The following is a 19,641-nucleotide window of genomic DNA, read 5'->3' on the forward strand; positions in this document are numbered from 1 at the left end:
GTGAAACTACACTGCCGCCTGCAGACACCTCACCCTCCACAATTCCTGCTATCCAGGGAGAACCTATAGATCCTGCTGATTGGCCAGCCCTCTGTGATCCGGTAAGGACAGAGTTAGTTTGCAGAGGACCATACCAGACCAGTCCACACTTTACATTTCCAAAAAGAGATGATGGGAGAAGCTGCCACCACAACCACTTCTACAGGAAATTAGTAAATGGGGAGAAAATTAAGAGAAGCTGGCTTGTATATTCAAGGAAAAACAATACTCTGTATTGCTTCTGCTGCAAGCTCTTTTCACAGAAAAATGACCACTTCATTAGGAGTGGCCTAAATGACTGGAAGAATTGTAGTGAGGTATTTGAGATATTTTGTAGTGGTACGTACATTATCCATAAAAGCACTTTTGTTTGTAGAGGGTATAGTTAGGGTATAGAGGGTCATAATTTGCTTAAATGTCCTTACAGGTGCTTAAGAGTGTTTTGCACAGTTTATGGAGTTAACTTAATCCTAACTGTTTGTAATAAATTATTTAAAACAATAAAAAAGAAAATGTTCTGAAACTATTCTGGTGTTTGTTGTCCATGCAACTTTTATTGTTGAACTGCAATGTAGAATTGTAGGATTATAAGTGGGTGAAAAAACTGCTATGCAAAGTAAAGTGATGTTAAGTATTGTGTGTGTGGGGGGGGGGGGGGGGGGGGGGCGCAAAACTCAATCTCGCCTAGGGCAACCAAAGGGCTAGAGCCGGCCCTCTGTGTGTGTGTGTGTGTGTGTGTGTGTGTGTGTGATCGTGATCCCCCACAGGCCCAGAACACCAGCCGTAACTCTCTGACATGCGGGGGGAGGTGAGTGGCTCGTTGAACTGGAGCCCCCCTCACCACAACCAGCAGCAGCAGCAGACGCCCCCATCTGCCCCCCCCCCCCCGCCTGCTACGCTCCCTGGGTGAGACACACACACACACACACACATACACACACACAAACACACACAGATGAAAACATTTTCCCTCTGTTGATGGGTTCTCTGTTCATTCACTCTCTTTCTTTCTTTCTTTCTTTCTCTCTTCCCCTTCTATCTTACTCCACTAATGCCTCATATCCCTCTTTTCCTTCCATACCCATGTCATGTCATCGTGTTAATCATGTGTATGACGCACTCTTCTGTAGTGTGTGGGTGTGTGTTGTGATTTGTGTGTATCACGCACTCTTCTGTAGTGTGTGGGTGTGTGTTGTGATGTGTGTGTGTCTGTAGCGTGGGCGGCTGCGGTTAATATCTATCGATCATAAGAGCCACCACACTTCCCCAAAGTGTATTCCGTTTAGTCTGACTGTGTGTGTTTGTGCGTGTGAGTGTGTGTGGCAATCTGGCGATCTGCTAAAGAGAGACGTGTGTGTGTGTGTGTGTGTGTGTGTGGTAAAAGCACAGGAAACAGGCGACACAGGTGTGAGACTGCAGCTTTATTCACGGCACCGGTGAAAGTTACAAACGCCACAAGGGCCAAGAAACAAATCCAAAGCTCTGTGGGGCGAGGCCCATTCTATTACAAACTCAACTCACGTCACACATGCAGTCACATTATTTCAGTAAAAGACACGTGACTAACAGACATATGACCAAACTAATTTTAGCCGGTTTATATCATTTCCTGAATGATCTCTTCTGTTTCCGCTTTGCCAATTAGATTGTTCAGGCTATTGTCTCCATCATCACACGCAGTGAGAGCATCCTGAAGCGTCTCCAAAGAGAATTCTAGAGTTTTACCTTCTTTTCCTGAACTATCTTTCCTGCTTTCACTTTGCCAATCACAGGGTTCAGAGAATTGACTGCACCACCACAAGCAGTGAGAGACTGCAGAAGCGTCTCCAAAGGGAATACTAGATTTTTACCTTCTGGCATGTGAAAGGCCAGGGTCACGTGATCCCACACATAAAATACCTTAAACCCACTTCCTACGCTAACTTGTTTGTCATCTCTGTTTTCAGTCAGTCTATAGCAGTGTGTTTGAGAGATGGCTTGAGCACGCCAGATGATCTCTCCATCCCTGTAAGCACACACACCCTCATCATTATCCCCCAACTCTGGGTAACCATCAAAATCATGAACATCAGGGCTATGAATCAGCACAACGTACATGACCTCCTGCTTGTAGATTACAGTCTCATAAACTCTAAGGACAGGGTGTTCTCCTCCACAGAAATGTGTGCTGTACTCTTTCATAACATCAGCCAGTGAGAAAGTGAACCGGAAGTTTCCATAGCGAGACCAATCCTTAAACACAGGAGAGGTGCTGAATTTCCGCAGGAAAGGCTCCTGTCGCTCTCTCTCTTCTGGACTCCGATCAGGGAAGAGTTTCTCCAGGTACCTCTGCTCTGCAGCAAGGGTCTCGTTTTCACCAATCAGAGTCCCCCACCACAAGAGGCCAGGTCTCCTATCCCCCCTTCTAAACCCTTTGCGGTCCAGAATACATTTCATACCATCTGTAGTCGTGACGTGAGATACTCTTGAACAATGGAACGCTACAGGTCGAGGATAGTATGGAACTACAGGATAGCCGTTTATATAAGTCATTTTGTTTGGTTCAGCCACATTTTTAGCAGTGTACAGGTTGCGGTGTTTCTTCTTCAGATCATCTATAGCCATATGTTCCCCACTAACGTAATTTTCCTTGATCCTCCTTACATTCCATCGCTGTTTGATTGGGTTCTGTTGAGACACAGATTCAATATTTGTAGCTGTTTGTTTTGAATTTCCACTTTTTTCTTCATTTTTCTTAATCAGTTAATTATAAAGATGAATTAAACCCTTTCACTGCGTAATTAATTAAAATGTCATACCTCGATTTTAGGTTGAGCGGCCATCCTAAAGATTCTAATGGTGCGACGGTAGGAATGAATCATTCTTCAAAGCAGAGTGTGTCTGGGGTCCAGTGTGTGGTACTCTTATATAGATGTACGCAACACCTACGGAACAGGTCCTTAGAAGAGGATAGCTGATGCCAGGCAATAAAGTACTTCCTCTTTCCCGTATGCACGTTTTTATGTGTGAGTCAGAGAGAGGTTTGTCTGTGTCTGTGTCTGTGTGTAGAAGAAATGAAACAAAACTGAACATTTACTGAACTGTGAGGATATTTGGCCTTAGCTGAGAGACCATTGTGCGGTTTTGTAGGAAATTATTTGGATTTACTGAATAAACCACCAGTTTGGTGAATCAGTCTTTGGTGCTGACCTCACTTAACCCGTTTAATCCCCAAATGTTCCCAGACATTAAAATATCCAAATCAAGTGTCAATCAATCATTATTTTTTTAGTTTTCGTGAAAAGTGTGTTTCATGGGCGGTCTCAATTGTGATCGGTAGGATAATGGGTTGATGACATAATGACAGAACTTGACCCAAAGTGAGACTAAAAGAAAGAACGGAGTAGAAAGTTAAGTAGACCAAGAACTACGTATGTGTAGAAGTATGAATTTCAGTGCCCAGTCTGACCCTGTGTCATTCTGTGCATCTGACAATAAAAATAAATAAATAAATAAAAGACTTGTAATATGTGTACATCTATATGCACCTAACGGTCTTACCATTTCTTTCCCACGTCACACATACAGTCCCATTATTTCAGTCAAAGACACATGACTAACAGACATACGACCAAACTAGTTTTGGCTGGTTTCTATCAAGAATAGGAATATGGGGGGGGGGGGGGGTCAGGTGCTCTCAGGTGCGTGTTAGTATGGGGGAGGAGTGAATTCTGGGTAGTTGTCACATAGGTAGTTGGCTGAAGCTCTCTCTGATTGGACGATGATTGTACTGAAGAAGTGAACTTTAAGGGTCTGTTCTGAATGTGCTCACGTGTTTGTTCTGGCCTCATCAGTTGTCATGGACACGACTGAGCACAGTGATGTAAACAGTGGGTGTGTGTTCTGTGGCCATTGGCATGTCGGGTCAGATGACACTGATTGGGTGGGTGAAATGGATGAATCCTGGACAATGAAAGAAGACCGGTTATACCAGTACATTAAAGATAACTGAATTATGTTTACTTTCTTTTTCCATTCTTCATCAAGTGATTTTGTGAAATAAAAAGACCTGATACACCTGTGCATTTGTTGAGACGATAAAACATTTAATAAACAGACAGACATTACAGTTGTGTCAAATTCACACCATCACAGAAGAGCATGTGATACACATGATTAACACACACAAGGATGGCGATCTGCTAAAGAGAGACGTGTGTGTGTGTGTGTGTGTGTGTGTGTGTGTGTGTGTGTGTCTACCAATGTTCCCTCTAAGCTGCCCGCGCGGGTGGCCGCGCAATAGATCTTTCAGACCGCGCACATTTTTCAGACCGCGTAAAACTCTGAGCATCAAAGGCGATTTAGGCTAGGTAATAAACATTTAAAATACTGACATGTCTGACAACCAAGCCGGATGTACGTTAGAATGTTTACATACAAAGTATCCTTTAGGCTACTCTTGGCGGGCCCTGCTCCAGCAGTTATAGGCCACCATGGTGAAAATAAATTCTCACCGAAACTAATGAATCCCGAGAGAGACGAATTCAGAGAGCACGATACGACCATGAACAAATACAAATATTGATTGACAACGTGATGCTAGCAATTAACACCAACATGTCCATGTTATCAGTTCAGACTGTGGTCAGGTAGGTTGCCACGGTGTACTGTCTGTTTAGTGATACATACAGCGGGTAAAATAAGTATTGAACACGTCACCATTTTTCTCAGTAAATATATTTCCAAAGGTGCTATTGACATGAAATGTTAACCACATGTTGGTAACAACACAAGTAATCCATACATACAAAGAAACCAAAACAAATAAGTTCAGAATTTATATTACGGTAATAATATGAAATGACACAGGGAAAAAGTATTGAACACATGAAAAAAGGGAGGTGCAAAAAGACATGGAAAGCCAAGACAACAGCTGAAATCTATCAGTAATTAGAAAGCAATCCGGCCCCTTGTCAGTGGAAATTAATATCAGCTGGTTCAGTCCCAACTGATGGCCTATAAAAAGGTGTCATATTACCAAGGTGTCACACAAGAAAAATCTCATGATGGGTAAAAGTAAAGAGCGCTCTCAAGACCTTCGCAACCTTATTGTTGCAAAACATACTGATGCCATTGGTTACGGACGCATTTCTTAACTTCTGAATGTTCCTGTTTGGACTGTTTGCGCCATAATCCAGAAGTGAAAAGAACCTAATTTCACCATAAACTGGCAACGACCAGGTGCTCCTCACAAGATTTCTGGCAGAGGAGTGACATTAATTATCAGAGTTGTCCAAGAGCCAACGACCACTTGTGGAGATGGCCTATAAAAAGGTGTCACATTACCAAGGTGTCACACAAGAAAAATCTCATGATGGGTAAAAGTAAAGTGCTCTCTCAAGACCTTCGCAACCTTATTGTTGCAAAACATACTGATGCCATTGGTGACGGACGCATTTCTTAACTTCTGAATGTTCCTGTTTGGACTGTTTGCGCCATAATCCAGAAGTGGAAAGAACATAATTTCAGAGGAGTGACATTAATTATCAGAGTTGTCCAAGAGCCAACGACCACTTGTGGAGAGCTTCAGAAAGACCTGGAATTAGCAGGTACAATTGTTTCAAAGAAAACAATAAGTAATGCACTCAAAGTTTGCTGCACAAGATTTGGGCAAGCCTGTGAAATACTGGGAGAATATAGTCTGGTCAGATGAGAGCAAAATTAAACTCTTTGGATGCCATAATACACACCATGACTGGAGGACAAATGGCACTGCTAAAACATAAACCTAAAAACACCATACCAACAGTGAAGTTTGGAGGTGGGAACATCATGGGGTGGGGCTGCTTTTCAGCATAAGGTACTGGCAAACTTCACATAATTGAAGGAAGGAGGAATGGAAAAATTTACCGAGACGAAGAATGGGCCAAAATCACTCCTGAGCAATGCATATGTGGTGTCTAAAATATACACACACGCGGTCCCATTTAAGCAGGAGTCGAACAGCAGATGGTGAATTCTCCAGTACAGATTTATTGCAGATCTTAAACCACAATAAGAGAAAGTTTCTAGAAAGGTTTCTGTCTGCCTAGAGTCGCGCTCTGACATTTAAACCTCTTCTGACACTCCCACTTCAGCCCTGACTGGCTGACCCTATAACCAATCAAATCCTGACTTCTAACCTGACACCATCCAATCAGAAAGCTTAAAATGTGTATCATGTATTTTGTTTTAAATTGCTACCCTCCCCCCCAAAATAATAACTACCATGACTGAGATAAGTTTGCCCTTTCAAGTGTATATATAGCATTTGACACTGCCATCTATTTGTAAACTGTGCGTATTTGAACATGAGCATATCCGAAAAAATTTGACGCTGTACTGAGTCTGAGAGTGGGCCCGCTAAGCGACGCCTGTCGCTGTACTTAGAGAGAGGGGGCCGTTGAGTGACACGTGTATATCTTTGGGCCCGGCTACGGGCCCCCACACCCCACGGGCCCAGGTGCAGCCGCACCTGCTGCACCCCCTATAGTTACGCCCCTGGACCCACCTCTGTCCAGTTGTTGGTCAAGAGAAGTTGGAGGAGTACGTCACCATCGGGATTTGCGTTGGACGATTCAAAGATCAGAGCCATTCACTTCCGTTTTTGCCGTGCGTCATTAAGATAGTGAGCGTTCAGTTGTTATATGTGATTTAGCGATTCAGGCTGCGTTCACACTTGACTTATTTTTTTCGACTGCCAGCGCCTTTTTTACATGCAACTCTATGGGAAAAGGCAAAAGGCGGACGCCTTTTTAAAAAGCGGCCGCCTTTTAAAAACTTCTAAAAAAGCGCAACCCCTGACGCCTTTTCAATTTTCTCAACTTTTCAGAAAAGCGCTGGGTGACGTCAAGCGCCTTTTTGACAGCTGACCAATCAGGACGAGGAGAGTAGGTACCAACGTACCTTCCCTAGTAACCTACTACCTTAGTTTAAAAAACATGGCGGACCAAACTCCGTAGTTACATTTACATTTAGCAGACGCTTTTATCCAAAGCGACTTACATATGTGCGACTTACAATGTATACACATTTTACATTTACACTGATGGCACACTGCACATCAGGAGCAATTAGGGGTTCAGTGTCTTGCTCAAGGACGCTTCAACAGGGAATCGAACTAGCAACCTTCTGATTACTAAACGACTTCTCTACCACTGTACCACTGTCGCCCCTAGTTAATTGTATTTGTACCTAGAAGTTTTTAGTTTTACTTTTTTTTGCTTAGATTTTTTGAAAGTTACCGAGAAATAGACACCGTACAATATAAAAACCACAATATTGTAACTGAAAACTACGTGTAAGAGGATTTGCGAGGTGTCTGAGCTACTTAGCTAATGTTAGCATGCTACTAGCCGTTAGTGATTAGCAATTCCTCTGTGTTTTTGCAAAGCATCTGCCCCAACTTTCTTTTCCCGACATTTACATTTATCTTGTACATAGTCCATCCCCATAAACCGGAGATTTCAAGAGTACAGAAACTCTCCTGAGCAGGCAAGCAGTGCCGCCGCTCCCATAACGCACACTACGCGCTGTGCGTAGGTAGGGCACCAAAAAATAGGCAACTGAAAAATCATCATAGTTATAATAATTATAATGCTGATATTATTTCAGTATAGAAATATTAGGGACCTTTTAGGCATGTATATCACAAAACAGGCAGAACAAGAGATATATTTAATTGCTTAAAAAAAGTTACGCTGGTGCCCCCCCCCCCCCCCCCCCCCCCCTCAAAAAAAAAAAATACACACTCAACTTCCCAAGCTCGGTGTGGGTGCCCTTTCCTATCTCAGTGGCCTGACGAACTTTGACAGTAGGCTAGGTCAACTTTTCGAAAATGGCCTCAAAAAGACAACAGGAGTCAGGGGCAGACAAAAGAAAGAGAAAGAAACTGCGAGATGATGCCCGTGCATCACTTTCAGGTAAGTCCATGTGTAATCATTGTTAAATACGAGAAATGTGCTGCTAATTTAATGGTTAGCCTATGCATACACCTCGAACTAGCTGACGTTATTGCTAATGTTAGCACACTCAAATATGTTATAACTTAGGTGCAAGTAGGGTTGCCAACCGTCCCGAATTGTCCGGGACATCCCGAAATATTATGGGTGATTTTGATTTGTCCCATCAGGGACAGCTCCAGTCCCGTATTCCAATCACAGCCTTTTTTATTTGTATCCGTGAAAAGAGAAAAATATAACAGTTAAGTGTAATCTGTGCCCTGGAGACAAGCGCCTCTCAACTGCACTTGACTCCACAAGCATTTGTTACGCCAACACGAACAGGTGAAACTTGTAGCGAGAGATCATCATGCCTCCACTGAAGGACAGACTGCCCCAACTCAAATAGAGTATCTTAAATCATTTAAGTTCCAATTAAATGGGAAGCTTGCACATTGGTTGTTTTTCATATTTCATATCAGCATTCTTTACACATAATAAACTGGTTAATATGTGTGAATATGAACTCATGAATATGAATTCGTTCATACGAAGTGTCACAGGCACCCATTATAATTGTAGAAGTTAAATCAAGGAGACTATAACATTAGCTAGATAACTAGCTATCATTTCATGCAAACGGAAATCTTCCATTTAAATCGTTTGTTATTAAACGTTTCCTTAGCTAGCTAACCATAGCCTTAGCTAGATAACCATAGCAACCAGGAATCACAACTTTAGCTGCAAAGTTATGGATCTGACAAGAGGTAAATAGCGCCCCCCCTTGACCCATCTAAAACAATGTTAAAACTGTGGCCAGGCAGTGAACTGCAACCAGTCTGAGTTAAGTTTGAGAGAAACTTGTAATAATTGTCATGACTATTACTATGAACAATGCATCCAAGCAAGTACAGTAGTGGTTTACCAAAATTACACTGAAATTAATAGGTTTATGGTATGGCTAATGAAACCTTGCGTTTTCCATTTTTGTTGGTCAGTTGTTGGCGCGCGCACACCCTGTCCCTCATTTGGGGTTGAGGAAGTTGTTCTTTTTCGTTTTGATAAAATGTTAAACTGGCAGAAACAAATGTTTTTCTCTCAGGGGGGGGGGGGCATCATAAAGGAGTTATGCGTAGGGCACCAATATGGCTAGCAGCGGCACTGCTGGTAAGAGTGCCAATATGGGCTAACGAGTTGTAGCTAAAGGGCTAAACAGCTCGCTAGCTAATAGCACTCTAGCTTGCTCAGTAGAGTGCTAAGACACAGCAACTATTCACGATTGTATCAATTGTATATCTAGGTTTTCTTTGGCGACTGTTGTCGCATCCAACAGCACAACATATCCCGGGCATTTTGAGCTTTCTGTGGGTTGTGACCGTAAACAGCTCGCTAGCTATTAGCATTGTAGCTTGTATAGTATAGCTTTGATAAGACACAGCAATTATTCACGATTCTATCAACGTGCTGCATTTCACTTAACAGATCAGTCATTCCCTAAATCTATAGGAATAGAATACAATTGTATATCTGGGTTGGCGCATTCAACAGCACAACATATCCCCTAGCGTTTTAAACTTTCTGTGGGTTGTGACCATAGGTTGTGACCGTAATGTGTCTGTGTCGGACACAAATATGGTGGCGCTTAAACACAGTGACGTCACATGGTATCCATGAATTCTGAAGTGCCCAAAAGGCGCTCAAAAGGCACTGAAGGCAGCGCTTTTTTTCTGAAAAAGAAGTCAAATGTGAACGCGGCCTCAGCCTGTCAATATCAGTGTAGATAATATATGTTAGTTCATGTAGTGTGGTAATCATTCACTGTCTTGCCATATCTCATTCATGTTACTGTTATACCAACGAGTTACTGTTGGTAACGGAGGGAATGGATTGTTCACCGTTACGTGGCACGGTATTAAAGGGACAGATCCATATTCATGTCATAGCCGTAATATTCACTGTGTGTGTAATATTATCATTCTTGTTGTACATAATTGATCATATTTGTATGTGTTTGTTATTTATCATTTCTGTAGAAACCACAGATCATTGTATCACTGTTCATCCTTTGCACGGATCATTATATCATGGTTCAATGTTCATCATATATCACGGTTCAACACAGTCAATTCATGTCCATCCTGCCATTCAAGGCTTGAGAGTGTGTGTGCAATAAATACTGTTGTTACATCATTAATCATTGGGACTTTCATTGGCACCCTTTCTGTTCTTACCGGATAATCTGTGGCGATTGGCACCTATTAACTCAACTATCATACAGATCCTTTTGTGATTCATTCAGTCATCATATCCCCCTCTTTTATAACAATGTTAAATATTTGTCCAGCATGCTCACCGGAGTAAAACCAACAGCACAACAAGTAGCAGAGTAGCAGGGTAGGGAAACTTGGAATTGAATGTACATTTGGATATTTCAGATACATACCTGTTTTGTGATTTATTCGCTGCTGCAGTGCCCCCAGACGTATATGGACAGTTAAGGTTTCAGCAAAAATCATTGAAGTTAGGTTTTCATAAAATTGTTGATAAACTGATGATCCATAGACAAAAACACATCAAGCAAAACTGTAAACAAATATTTATCACTAAAATGAATACATTAAAAAAAATTTGATTGTTAAACCAGAACATGTCCATTGTTACATTTACATTTACATTTAGTCATTTAGCAGACGCTTTTGTCCAAAGCGACGTACAAGGGAGAGAACAGTCAAGCTAAGAGCAATAAAAAGCATGGTGTAACAATAAATACTACTTTACATGAGAATTAGAAAAACAACGACCTAGAAAAAAGGAAAAAGAAGTGCGGGAATGTAACTGCTGAAGTGCAAGTTAAGCGCTAGTCAGGTGCCAGTTAGGAGGGGAGGTGCTCTCTGAAGAGTTGGGTCTTCAAAAGCTTCTTGAAGGTAGAGAGGGACGCCCCTGCTCTGGTAGTACTAGGCAGTTCGTTCCACCAACGTGGAACTACAAATGAAAATAGTCAGGATTGCCGTGTTTGCACGGACGGCAGTGCCAATCGACGCTCACTAGACGAGCGCAGCGTCCTGGGTGTAACATTTGCCCTTACAAGAGCATTTAGGTAGGTGGGAGCAGAACCAGTAAGCACTCTGTAGGCAAGCATAAGTGACTTGAACTTAATGCGAGCAGCTACTGGCAGCCAGTGGAGCTCGATGAGTAGCGGGGTGACGTGTGCCCTTTTCGGTTGGTTGAACACCAGACGCGCCGCCGCGTTCTGGATCATCTGTAGTGGTTTCACCACGCAAGCCGGCAGGCCCGTTAGGAGGGCGTTGCAGTAGTCAAGGCGGGAGCTCACCAAGGTTTGCACCAGCAGCTGGGTGGCATACTGGGTTAGGTACGGCCTGATTTTGCGGATGTTGTATAGCGCAAAGCGGCACGACCTGGAGACAGAGGCGATGTGGGCCGTGAAGGTCAGTTGGTCATCAATAATGACCCCGAGGTTTCTTGCTGTTTTGGATGGAGCAAGAGATAAAGAGTCAGTATTGATCTTGATGTTGTGGTGGATGACCTGTTTGGCTGGGAAGACCATCAGTTCCGTTTTGGCCAGGTTCAGCTGAAGGTGGTGATTTTTCATCCATGTGGATATATCAGCGAGACAGTCCGAGATCCGCGCCGAGACCGTGGTGTCCTCAGGAGGGAAAGACAGAAACAGTTGAGTATCATCGGCATAACAGTGGTAGGAAAAACCATGCGAGCGGATGATAGGGCCCAACGAGGTGGTGTAAATGGCAAAGAGAAGTGGTCCCATCACCGAGCCTTGGGGCACCCCAGTGGTGAGGCGGTGAGGTACAGACAGCTGACCTTGCCATGACACGTTGAACGAGCGCCCAGTGAGGTAGGATTCAAACCAGGAGTGCGCATTGCCAGAAATGCCCATACTTGACAGTATGGACAGAAGGATGCGGTGGTTGACTGTATCAAACGCAGCTGATAAGTCAAGCAGGACGAGAGCCGAGGATTGAGCTGCTGCTCTAGCTGTTTTTAAGGCCTCCATTACAGACAACAGGGCTGTTTCGGTGGAGTGACCGCTTTTGAATCCAGACTGGTTCGGATCGAGGAGATTGTTCTTTGACAGGAACTCGGTGACCTGTTTGGAAGCTGCCCTCTCAATGGTTTTAGATAGGAGCGTGAGAAGTGAGACCGGTCGATAGTTTTCCACCTGAGTGGGATCGAGAGACGGCTTCTTGAGCAGCGGCGTTACCCGAGCCACTTTGAAAAGAGAAGGAAATGTTCCAGAATTAAATGAAGCATTAATCACCTGTGTTATTGCCGGTAAGACGGCAGGCGATATGGCTTGAAGGATGTTGGATGGGATGGGGTCCAGCGGGCATGTAGTTGGACGGCTACCTGTTAGGATTTTGGAGACCTCACTCTCGCTGAGAGGGATGAAAGAAGGAAAAGATGAGCTATTGACGGTTGCGCCCTTAGGGGAGGGGGACAGTTGGTCGAACTGTTTCCCGATGGCTGCCACTTTCTCTGTGAAAAAGGAAGCAAAGTTATCAGCAGTGAGGTTAGTAGCTGGGGGGGGAGGAGGAGGGTAGAGCAGAGTTTTGAAGGTGGAGAATAGTTTCCGAGCGTCAGTTGCACCGTTGATTTTGTCATTGAAAAAAGTCTTCTTAGCAGCAGTGATGCTGGATGAGAAGGAGGCCAGCAGTGTCTGGTAGCTTGCAAGATCGTCCAGTGCGGCAGATTTGTGCCACTTTCTCTCAGCCGCTCTGAGATTGGAGCGCTGCGTTCGGAGGGTATCACTCAGCCACGAATGAGACTGGGTAGATCGAGCAGGTCTGGTGGAAAGTGGACACAAGCTGTCCAAGCATGAGCTCAGAGTGGAGCAGAGAGCTTCTGTGGCATCATTGACACCTAGTGAGGAGAAAGTGGATAAAGGTGGAAGAGCAGAAGAAACCAGAGAGGAAAAGTGGGTGGGAGAGAGGTTGCGGAGGTTGCGCCGGAACGAGACCATCGGAGGGGGGACAGAGGGTTGCTCAATGAGCCGAACATCGAAGCGAATGAAGAAGTGGTCCGAGCGATGCAGAGGGGTTACCGTTAGGTTGTCCGTGGTGCAGTTCCGAGCAAGGATGAGGTCAAGCTCTTTTCCTGCTTTGTGAGTTGGAGGAGTGGGGACCTGTTGTAGGTCGAACGAGTGAACCAGGGTTCGAAAGTCAGCTGAGTTGGGATTGTCTAGGTGGATGTTCATGTCGCCAAGGATGAGTGTTGGACACTCCTGCTCAGGGATGCATGACAGCAGGGTGTCCAGCTCATGGACGAAATCACCCTGTTGTCCTGGTGGACGGTAGATAACAATCACATAAGTTTTAACAGGAGCAGTTACCATAATTGCATGATATTCAAAGGAGGCATACCTGTTTGAAGGCAGCAGTGGAGTGAATTTCCAGTTGTCTGAAATCAGCAGCCCCGTCCCACCTCCACGACCAGATGGCCGGGGAGTATGGGAGAAGGCATAGTTGGTGGAGAGTGCTGCCGGGGTAGCATTGTCTTCAGGTGTGATCCATGTCTCCGTGAGAGCTAAGAGCCCTAGGGAGAGGTGGTTGGCATAACCTGAGATGAAATCAGCTTTCTTGACTGCAGACTGACAGTTCCACAGGCCAACAGAGAAAGAGGTTACAGTAGGTGAGGTTTGTTGAAGTGAGCGGAGGTTACCCAGGTTGCGCTGCCGTCTGCTGCGCTGTGATCTTTTTTGACAACCAGTGACAACAGAGATGCTACTGTGACACATGGCTATGGCAGAGTCAAAATGAAAAAGTTTACCTTGTTTGTGAACCTTGTTTCGGTTGTTTCGGTTAATGTGATGATCTCACCAGTGATCTCACCAGTGGTTACTCTCCTGGGAGTACCTGTGTGAGACGGGTCTCTTACTTTATACATCTACTATCAACTGCCTTCAGACTGGTCAGTTAAAAGCAACTGCAAAATGGAAAAGATGTGAGTCGAGCTCAGGGAAAAAGGTCAAACATTATTTGCAAAAAAGTGAGTCATATTTGTCAGATAAGCAAAAAAACTGAACCTCTCCTTCTTCACAGCTGGATATATTGTCAACATTTTCAAACTTGAAGGTCTTGTGAGACTGTAAACAGGAAACAGGGAAACAGGACAGACTATGCCAAATCATTGTCAGTAAAATCAAGAGAAACAGGTAAAAAAACAGCAGCAATAATTGCTTCAGACATCAACTTTGTTTTTCTTACTTTGGTGAAATTGTAGCATGTTCCAATCCTTGTAGCATGTTCCAATTGCTGATGGAAGTGGAAACATTGCTCCTCACCCCCACTACTCCTCAACTACGCATATGGACAGCCAAACTCTACCCACTCACTCTATTCTTTTTCTTTCTCTCCTAATCCAGACTATCTTCGCTATGGGATGCTCCTGTAGTCTCTCCACCCGGTCTACCTGTAGAAACCCTCGGCCAATTGCACCCACCGCCACCGCACTGCCGTACACTTACTCTACCTCATACCCTATGCTAGTATTTATATACAATATATATTATTGCCACCATCAACATGTTTCTCTGCTCCTACTCCCCTTACCCCTGTAACAGTAAACCTTTGAGCACAGTGTATACCCACTAAACTGGTCTTGTTTGTATCATGTATTTACCACCGGATGTCTATATATATATTATGTACACCTACCAAATGCAGGATATGTACAACACCTGTTGTTTCCCATCCCCTTCTGCCACACAACCCTCCCCCCATCCCCCTTCCTATCTCCACCCGGCCGACCTCAAGCAGTGGTTCTGGATAAGGTTCCTTCCTGACTAACAGGGAGTTTTTTCTTGCCCGTGTTGCCATTGTGCTTGCACTAAGGGGGTTCAGGCTCTGGGCTCTGTAAAGCGCTTAGAGACAATTGTTTTGTTATGGCGCTATATAAATAAAATTGAATTGAATTGAATTGAATTGTGTATATATTATGTACATCTACCAAATGCAGGCTATGTACAACACCTGTTGTTTCCCATCCCCTTCTGCCACACAACCCTCCCCCATCCCCCCTTCCTATCTCCACCCGGTCGACCTCAAGCAGATGGGTCCCCCCTTATGTGCCGTGTAGTGATGGCAGCCTGACACTGAAGCGCCGGAACGTGCTTCATACCTTAAACTACACCAACCATAAAACCACTGCTTCGAAGGTTGCTTTGGTACGGAAAAATCACGTGACATATTACGTGCGAAACAGCAACTGCTTCTTTCTCCGAATGAACCAGCTGAGTGGTTCACAGCGCCACGCACGAAACAGTCAGTTGCCTCGTTTTGAGTCTGAATTGTAGCGCCTTCAAAGCATAAAAACTTCCGCGCACAACATTGCGTTTGGTTCGTAGTAGCCTATCTCATTCTGTGACAGTCATTACGTTCGTATTGATTTATCATCATTATGAAAGCATCTAGGAAGAGAGGTCGTTCTGACATGTGGGAACACTTTATTCTGATCGCTCATGATAAGGTGCGCTGGCTGTTAAATATTTAGGCTATAGGAAAAGTAGACTATATCAACAGGCTCAGTCCAAAAAGTGTAGAACAAATAATGTTTTTAAATCAAAATCTTTGACTGTTCCCTATCCAACATGGTTACACAAGCACACCCAACTTGTGCCATATTTGTTCAGCACATCCTTACCCCAAGCACTCTCTCTTCAATAACACAATATACAAAAAAGAATTCATCTTTATTTGTAAAAAAAAAATAATATCACAATCTTTGTATACGGGTGCATGTGTGTGTGTGTGTGTGTGTGGGGAGGGGGGGAGATTTGGTGTGTGCACACTAGATTGTCATTGTCTTAAAGCTTCGTGCCACTGTCTAGCTGGGCTAAATTAGTTGCAGCCTTGGCACATCACCAGGAGAGGTCACTGTTACTGAAGCTTCAAGTAATGAACCGATTTTTGAAACAATGTGCCTAATGGTTCAATGCTTCACCAAAGCTTCATTTGCCCATCACTAGTGCCGTGGTTCTGCTTAAGGTTCCTTCCTGACTAACAGGGAGTTTTTTCTTGCCCGTGTTGCCATTGTGCTTGCACTAAGGGGGTTCAGACTCTGGGCTCTGTAAAGCGCCTAGAGACAATTGTATTGTTATGGCGCTATATAAATAACATTGAATTGAATTGAATTGATTCCATGCCCAGACGTTGTAAGATAAAGGATGGTGAACTTTACTAATGCTTCTGTCCAAACAAACTTCTTTTAGTGTAACATTTAAATCTTTTCAAATACAAAAAAAATGACTTTGAGAGTCTGTTGTCAAATGCAATTAAATCCCTACAGTTTTAAGTAAGTGTCCAAATACCTTTTGGGGCCACTATATCTATTAGGGAAATAAATGTCAAAGGAGCAATATGTAGACGGGACACCAAGCATTCATAATCGGTACTGCATTCCAAATACAAAATATCGGAGAGCGTTGTCTCCCTCCTCCCCCGACTCGAAACGCATGTGGGTTACCAGGTTAAAGACACTGAACCGACACAAACAAGCAACATATGAACTCAACATTAAACCTCACAATGGCAAGCAACAACGAGTCCTACACTATAAGTAGAACAGCTAATGTATACGTGTGCAGTGTTTCTATTGTTTGTATTATAAACCAGCTCATATTTGGTCATCACTTCACCGGCTGTGTGTCTCAAATACTCGCTGCCTTGGTAACCCAGCTGCACACAGACCAGAGTATGAATGTGAATACTGGAATGTTGAAATTATTTAAAATACACACTATTCTATCCCTACCAGTAGCCGTGAGTGTCTCCTAGTATCTACTAGTAGAACTCAGTGTCTGTCTTAAAATCATTTTGGGCTCTTAGCTGTCTCTATCTTTCAGAGCATCCCCAATATTTACCCGCGCTGTCTACATCTTGCATTCCTCCTCTCCATGTTTGTCAGCTACACCCCACTCACTGTCTGTACCCAAGAGTTTGAAATCTGTCTCTGGACGGATCCGTCTCTGCTCTTTGATGCTCTTTGGTGAGTGAGGCCCCATGCAGACGAAGTCTAGTTTGCCTGAACCCGGAGAGAACCGTCTCCGGATAGCCCTATCGTGCAGACGAACCCACTGTATCCGCACACTGTATCCGCACTCCTTCGAATCGGGGTCCAAAGTGAGTAAACTCGAAATCTGGTTGCGGGTTGGTGTTCGTATGCACGCCATCAGCAAACCTAATCGGATTGAGTGAGTGTTGAGTGTGTGTGTGTGTGTGTGTGTGTATCAGATCGAGGAGGAGATGCTGGCTCTTCAGAATGACCCCCGCCCACCCAGGCCATCAGGGGCCAGGCCAAAAAGCAGCCCCCAGGCCCTGAACAGGACCTCGTCAGGGGGCCACAGTGAGCAGGCCATGAACAGGAGCACCAGCATCACCTCTCAGATATCCAACGGCTCCCACCTGTCCTTCATGTAGACCCCCCAGCACAGCACAGCACAGCACAGCACAGTACAGCACAGCACAGCACAGCACAGCACAGCACAGCACAGCACAGCACAGCAGGGCCAGTGTGAGCCTCTGACACTGCCCATGCAGCAGAGGGAGCCAGAGGGACACCACACAGCACTCCTTCTCCTGGTCACCTCCTCTCCTCTCTACACTCCTTCCTTGCCCTGTGTGTGTGTGTGTGTGTGTGTGTGTGTGTGTGTGTGTGTGTGTGTGTGTGTGTGTCAAGTTGTGCAGGTTTGTGGGCTTTACATTGCAGTGCACTAGGTCAGCACAGGTCAACCCAGTGCATGAGGGTGTTTGTCTCTCTTTCTCTCCATACGCACACATATACAGCTGCAGAAAAAAGGAAGAGACCACTTCAAAATGATCAGTTTTTCTGGTTTTACTATTTATTGGTATGTGTTTGAGTAAAATTAACATTTTTGTTTTATTCTTTAAACTACTGACAACATTTCTACTAAATTTCAAATACAAATATTGTCATTTAGAGCATTTATTTGCAGAAAAATGACAACTGGTCAAAATAACAAAAAAGATGCAGTGTTTCCAGATCTCGAATAATGCAAAGAAAACAAGCTCATATTCATTTTTAAACAACACAATACTAATGTTTTAACTTAAGAAGAGTTTAGAAATCAAAATTGGTGGAATAACCTTGATATACAATCACAGCTTTCATGTGTCTTGGCATGCTCTCCACCAGTCTTTCACATTGCCGTTGGGTGACTTTATACTACTCCTGGCGCAAAAATTCAAGCAGCTCGGCTTTGATTGATGGCTTGTGACCTTCCATCTTCCTCTTGATCACATTCCACAGGTTTTTAATGGGATTCAGGTCTGGAGATTGGGCTGGCCATGACAGGGTCCTGAAGAGAATGTACTGTGACTGCGGCAGGGATGGCTCTCTTTGTCTTGTGTGCGCGAGAGTGTGTATGTGCTCTCTATGTCTCTCTCGCTCTCTCTCTCTCTCTCTCTCTCTCCCCCTCCCTTGTTGTTGTTTTCATCTCCCTCCTCTCTCTGTCTGTCCATCCTGTGTGTCCTCTCTCTCCCCTCCCTGTGGGCTGAGCTCAAGGGTCTTTTGGCTTTTTCCACACTAAAGCAGCGCACATGAAGGCCATGGAGAGCAAGCCACCTCTTCATGGGACACTTCAGCTCTAGGGACACTTTAAATGCATTGACTAACTTTAAAAGAAGTTTGAAAAGCAAAACACTTTATGGAACAAAGTATGCTGAGTAACTCTGGTGTGTGTGAAAGGAGAAGAGGATGTATTTGTGTGAAATTTCAAATTCGATTCAGAAAAACATAAACAATGAACCAACAGCTTTTCTTTTAGTCTCTTGCTAAAGAAAGGAGAAGCTTAAGGAAGGAGCCGCAGCGTGCTCCTGTGTGCTCTGAGCGACAGTGGCAGGAGGTCCCCGCAGATCTAGCTGAAGATCAGGGACTAATGTTTACATGTCACCTCTGCGCATGCACACACACACACACACACACTCTCACACACACACACACACACACACACTCACACACACACACACACACACACACTCTCACACACACACACACAGACACTGACACACACACACGCACACTGTTAAAGAAAGTATTAGTATATTTTATCATGAATGTTTTAGCTAAAAGGTTAGTTCAAAATGTTGTGTGTAAAGTGTGTGTAGGTTGGATTTAGGAAAACACTTAGTGAGCCGAGAATGTGAAACCAGATGCCTCACGTGATGTTTTTCTGACAGAAGGAGAAAGCGGGTTGTAAAATGACTCGGCGTGTTCCCCAAGCCTGATTATCTTTCCAGGTAATACACATGGATTATATCCAATTTAGCAAAGCCAAAGGGCTGGAATATTGTTTGGTTATAATTGATGTGTTTTCCAAATGGATAGAGGTATTTCCCAGCTCAACCCCAGATTTCCTCACAGTAGCAAAAGCACTGTGCAAAAGAATAAGACCAACTTTTGGTGTGCCACAAATTATATTACAAACTAGGGAATGTAAAGAACCCAATACTGTTCGAGTTTCTTCTGTGTCTCCACAGGTACAAGGCCAGGTGAAGGTGGGAAACTGGGTGTTCATCAAAATCATCAAAGGAAAGAGCTGGTCTGACGACAGGTGGGAGGGATCATATCAAGTGCTACTTGCCACCCCAACAGC

The 19,641-nt window shown here is 44.1% G+C and overlaps 2 protein-coding genes across 2 annotated transcripts in view; one reads left to right on the forward strand and one right to left on the reverse strand.

The window, feature by feature from the left end:
• taok1a (TAO kinase 1a) overlaps positions 1-17,469 on the forward strand; it is a 46,704-nt gene extending 29,235 nt beyond the window's left edge. Inside the window, exon 21 of the mRNA XM_031573219.2 lies at positions 17,342-17,469. Within this exon, the coding sequence (XP_031429079.1) occupies positions 17,342-17,446 (105 nt within the window). The 3' untranslated portion in view covers positions 17,447-17,469. The remainder of the gene's footprint in view (positions 1-17,341) is intronic.
• LOC116221801 lies at positions 1,446-2,946 on the reverse strand. The gene is made up of 2 exons (XM_031573220.2): positions 2,838-2,946; positions 1,446-2,706 (listed from the first exon to the last, which is right to left on the reverse strand). Exons 1-2 carry the CDS (start codon positions 2,898-2,900, stop codon positions 1,753-1,755), a joined length of 1,017 nt encoding a protein of 338 aa, XP_031429080.1. The 5' UTR covers positions 2,901-2,946; the 3' UTR covers positions 1,446-1,752.
• Positions 17,470-19,641: the final 2,172 nt, after the last annotated feature.

This window comes from Clupea harengus, chromosome 9, assembly GCF_900700415.2.
Source record: "Clupea harengus chromosome 9, Ch_v2.0.2, whole genome shotgun sequence".
Classification (NCBI taxonomy): Eukaryota; Metazoa; Chordata; class Actinopteri; order Clupeiformes; family Clupeidae; genus Clupea; species Clupea harengus.

Excerpts from the sequence above, each read along its gene's own strand:
- LOC116221801 (XM_031573220.2), bottom strand. The coding sequence starts at position 2,900 with ATGATTCATTCCTACCGTCGCACCATTAGAATCTTTAGGATGGCCGCT. Across the intron at positions 2,707-2,837 it reads CCGCTCAACCTAAAATCGAG|AACCCAATCAAACAGCGATG; the intron begins GTATGACATTTT and ends GTGTCTCAACAG.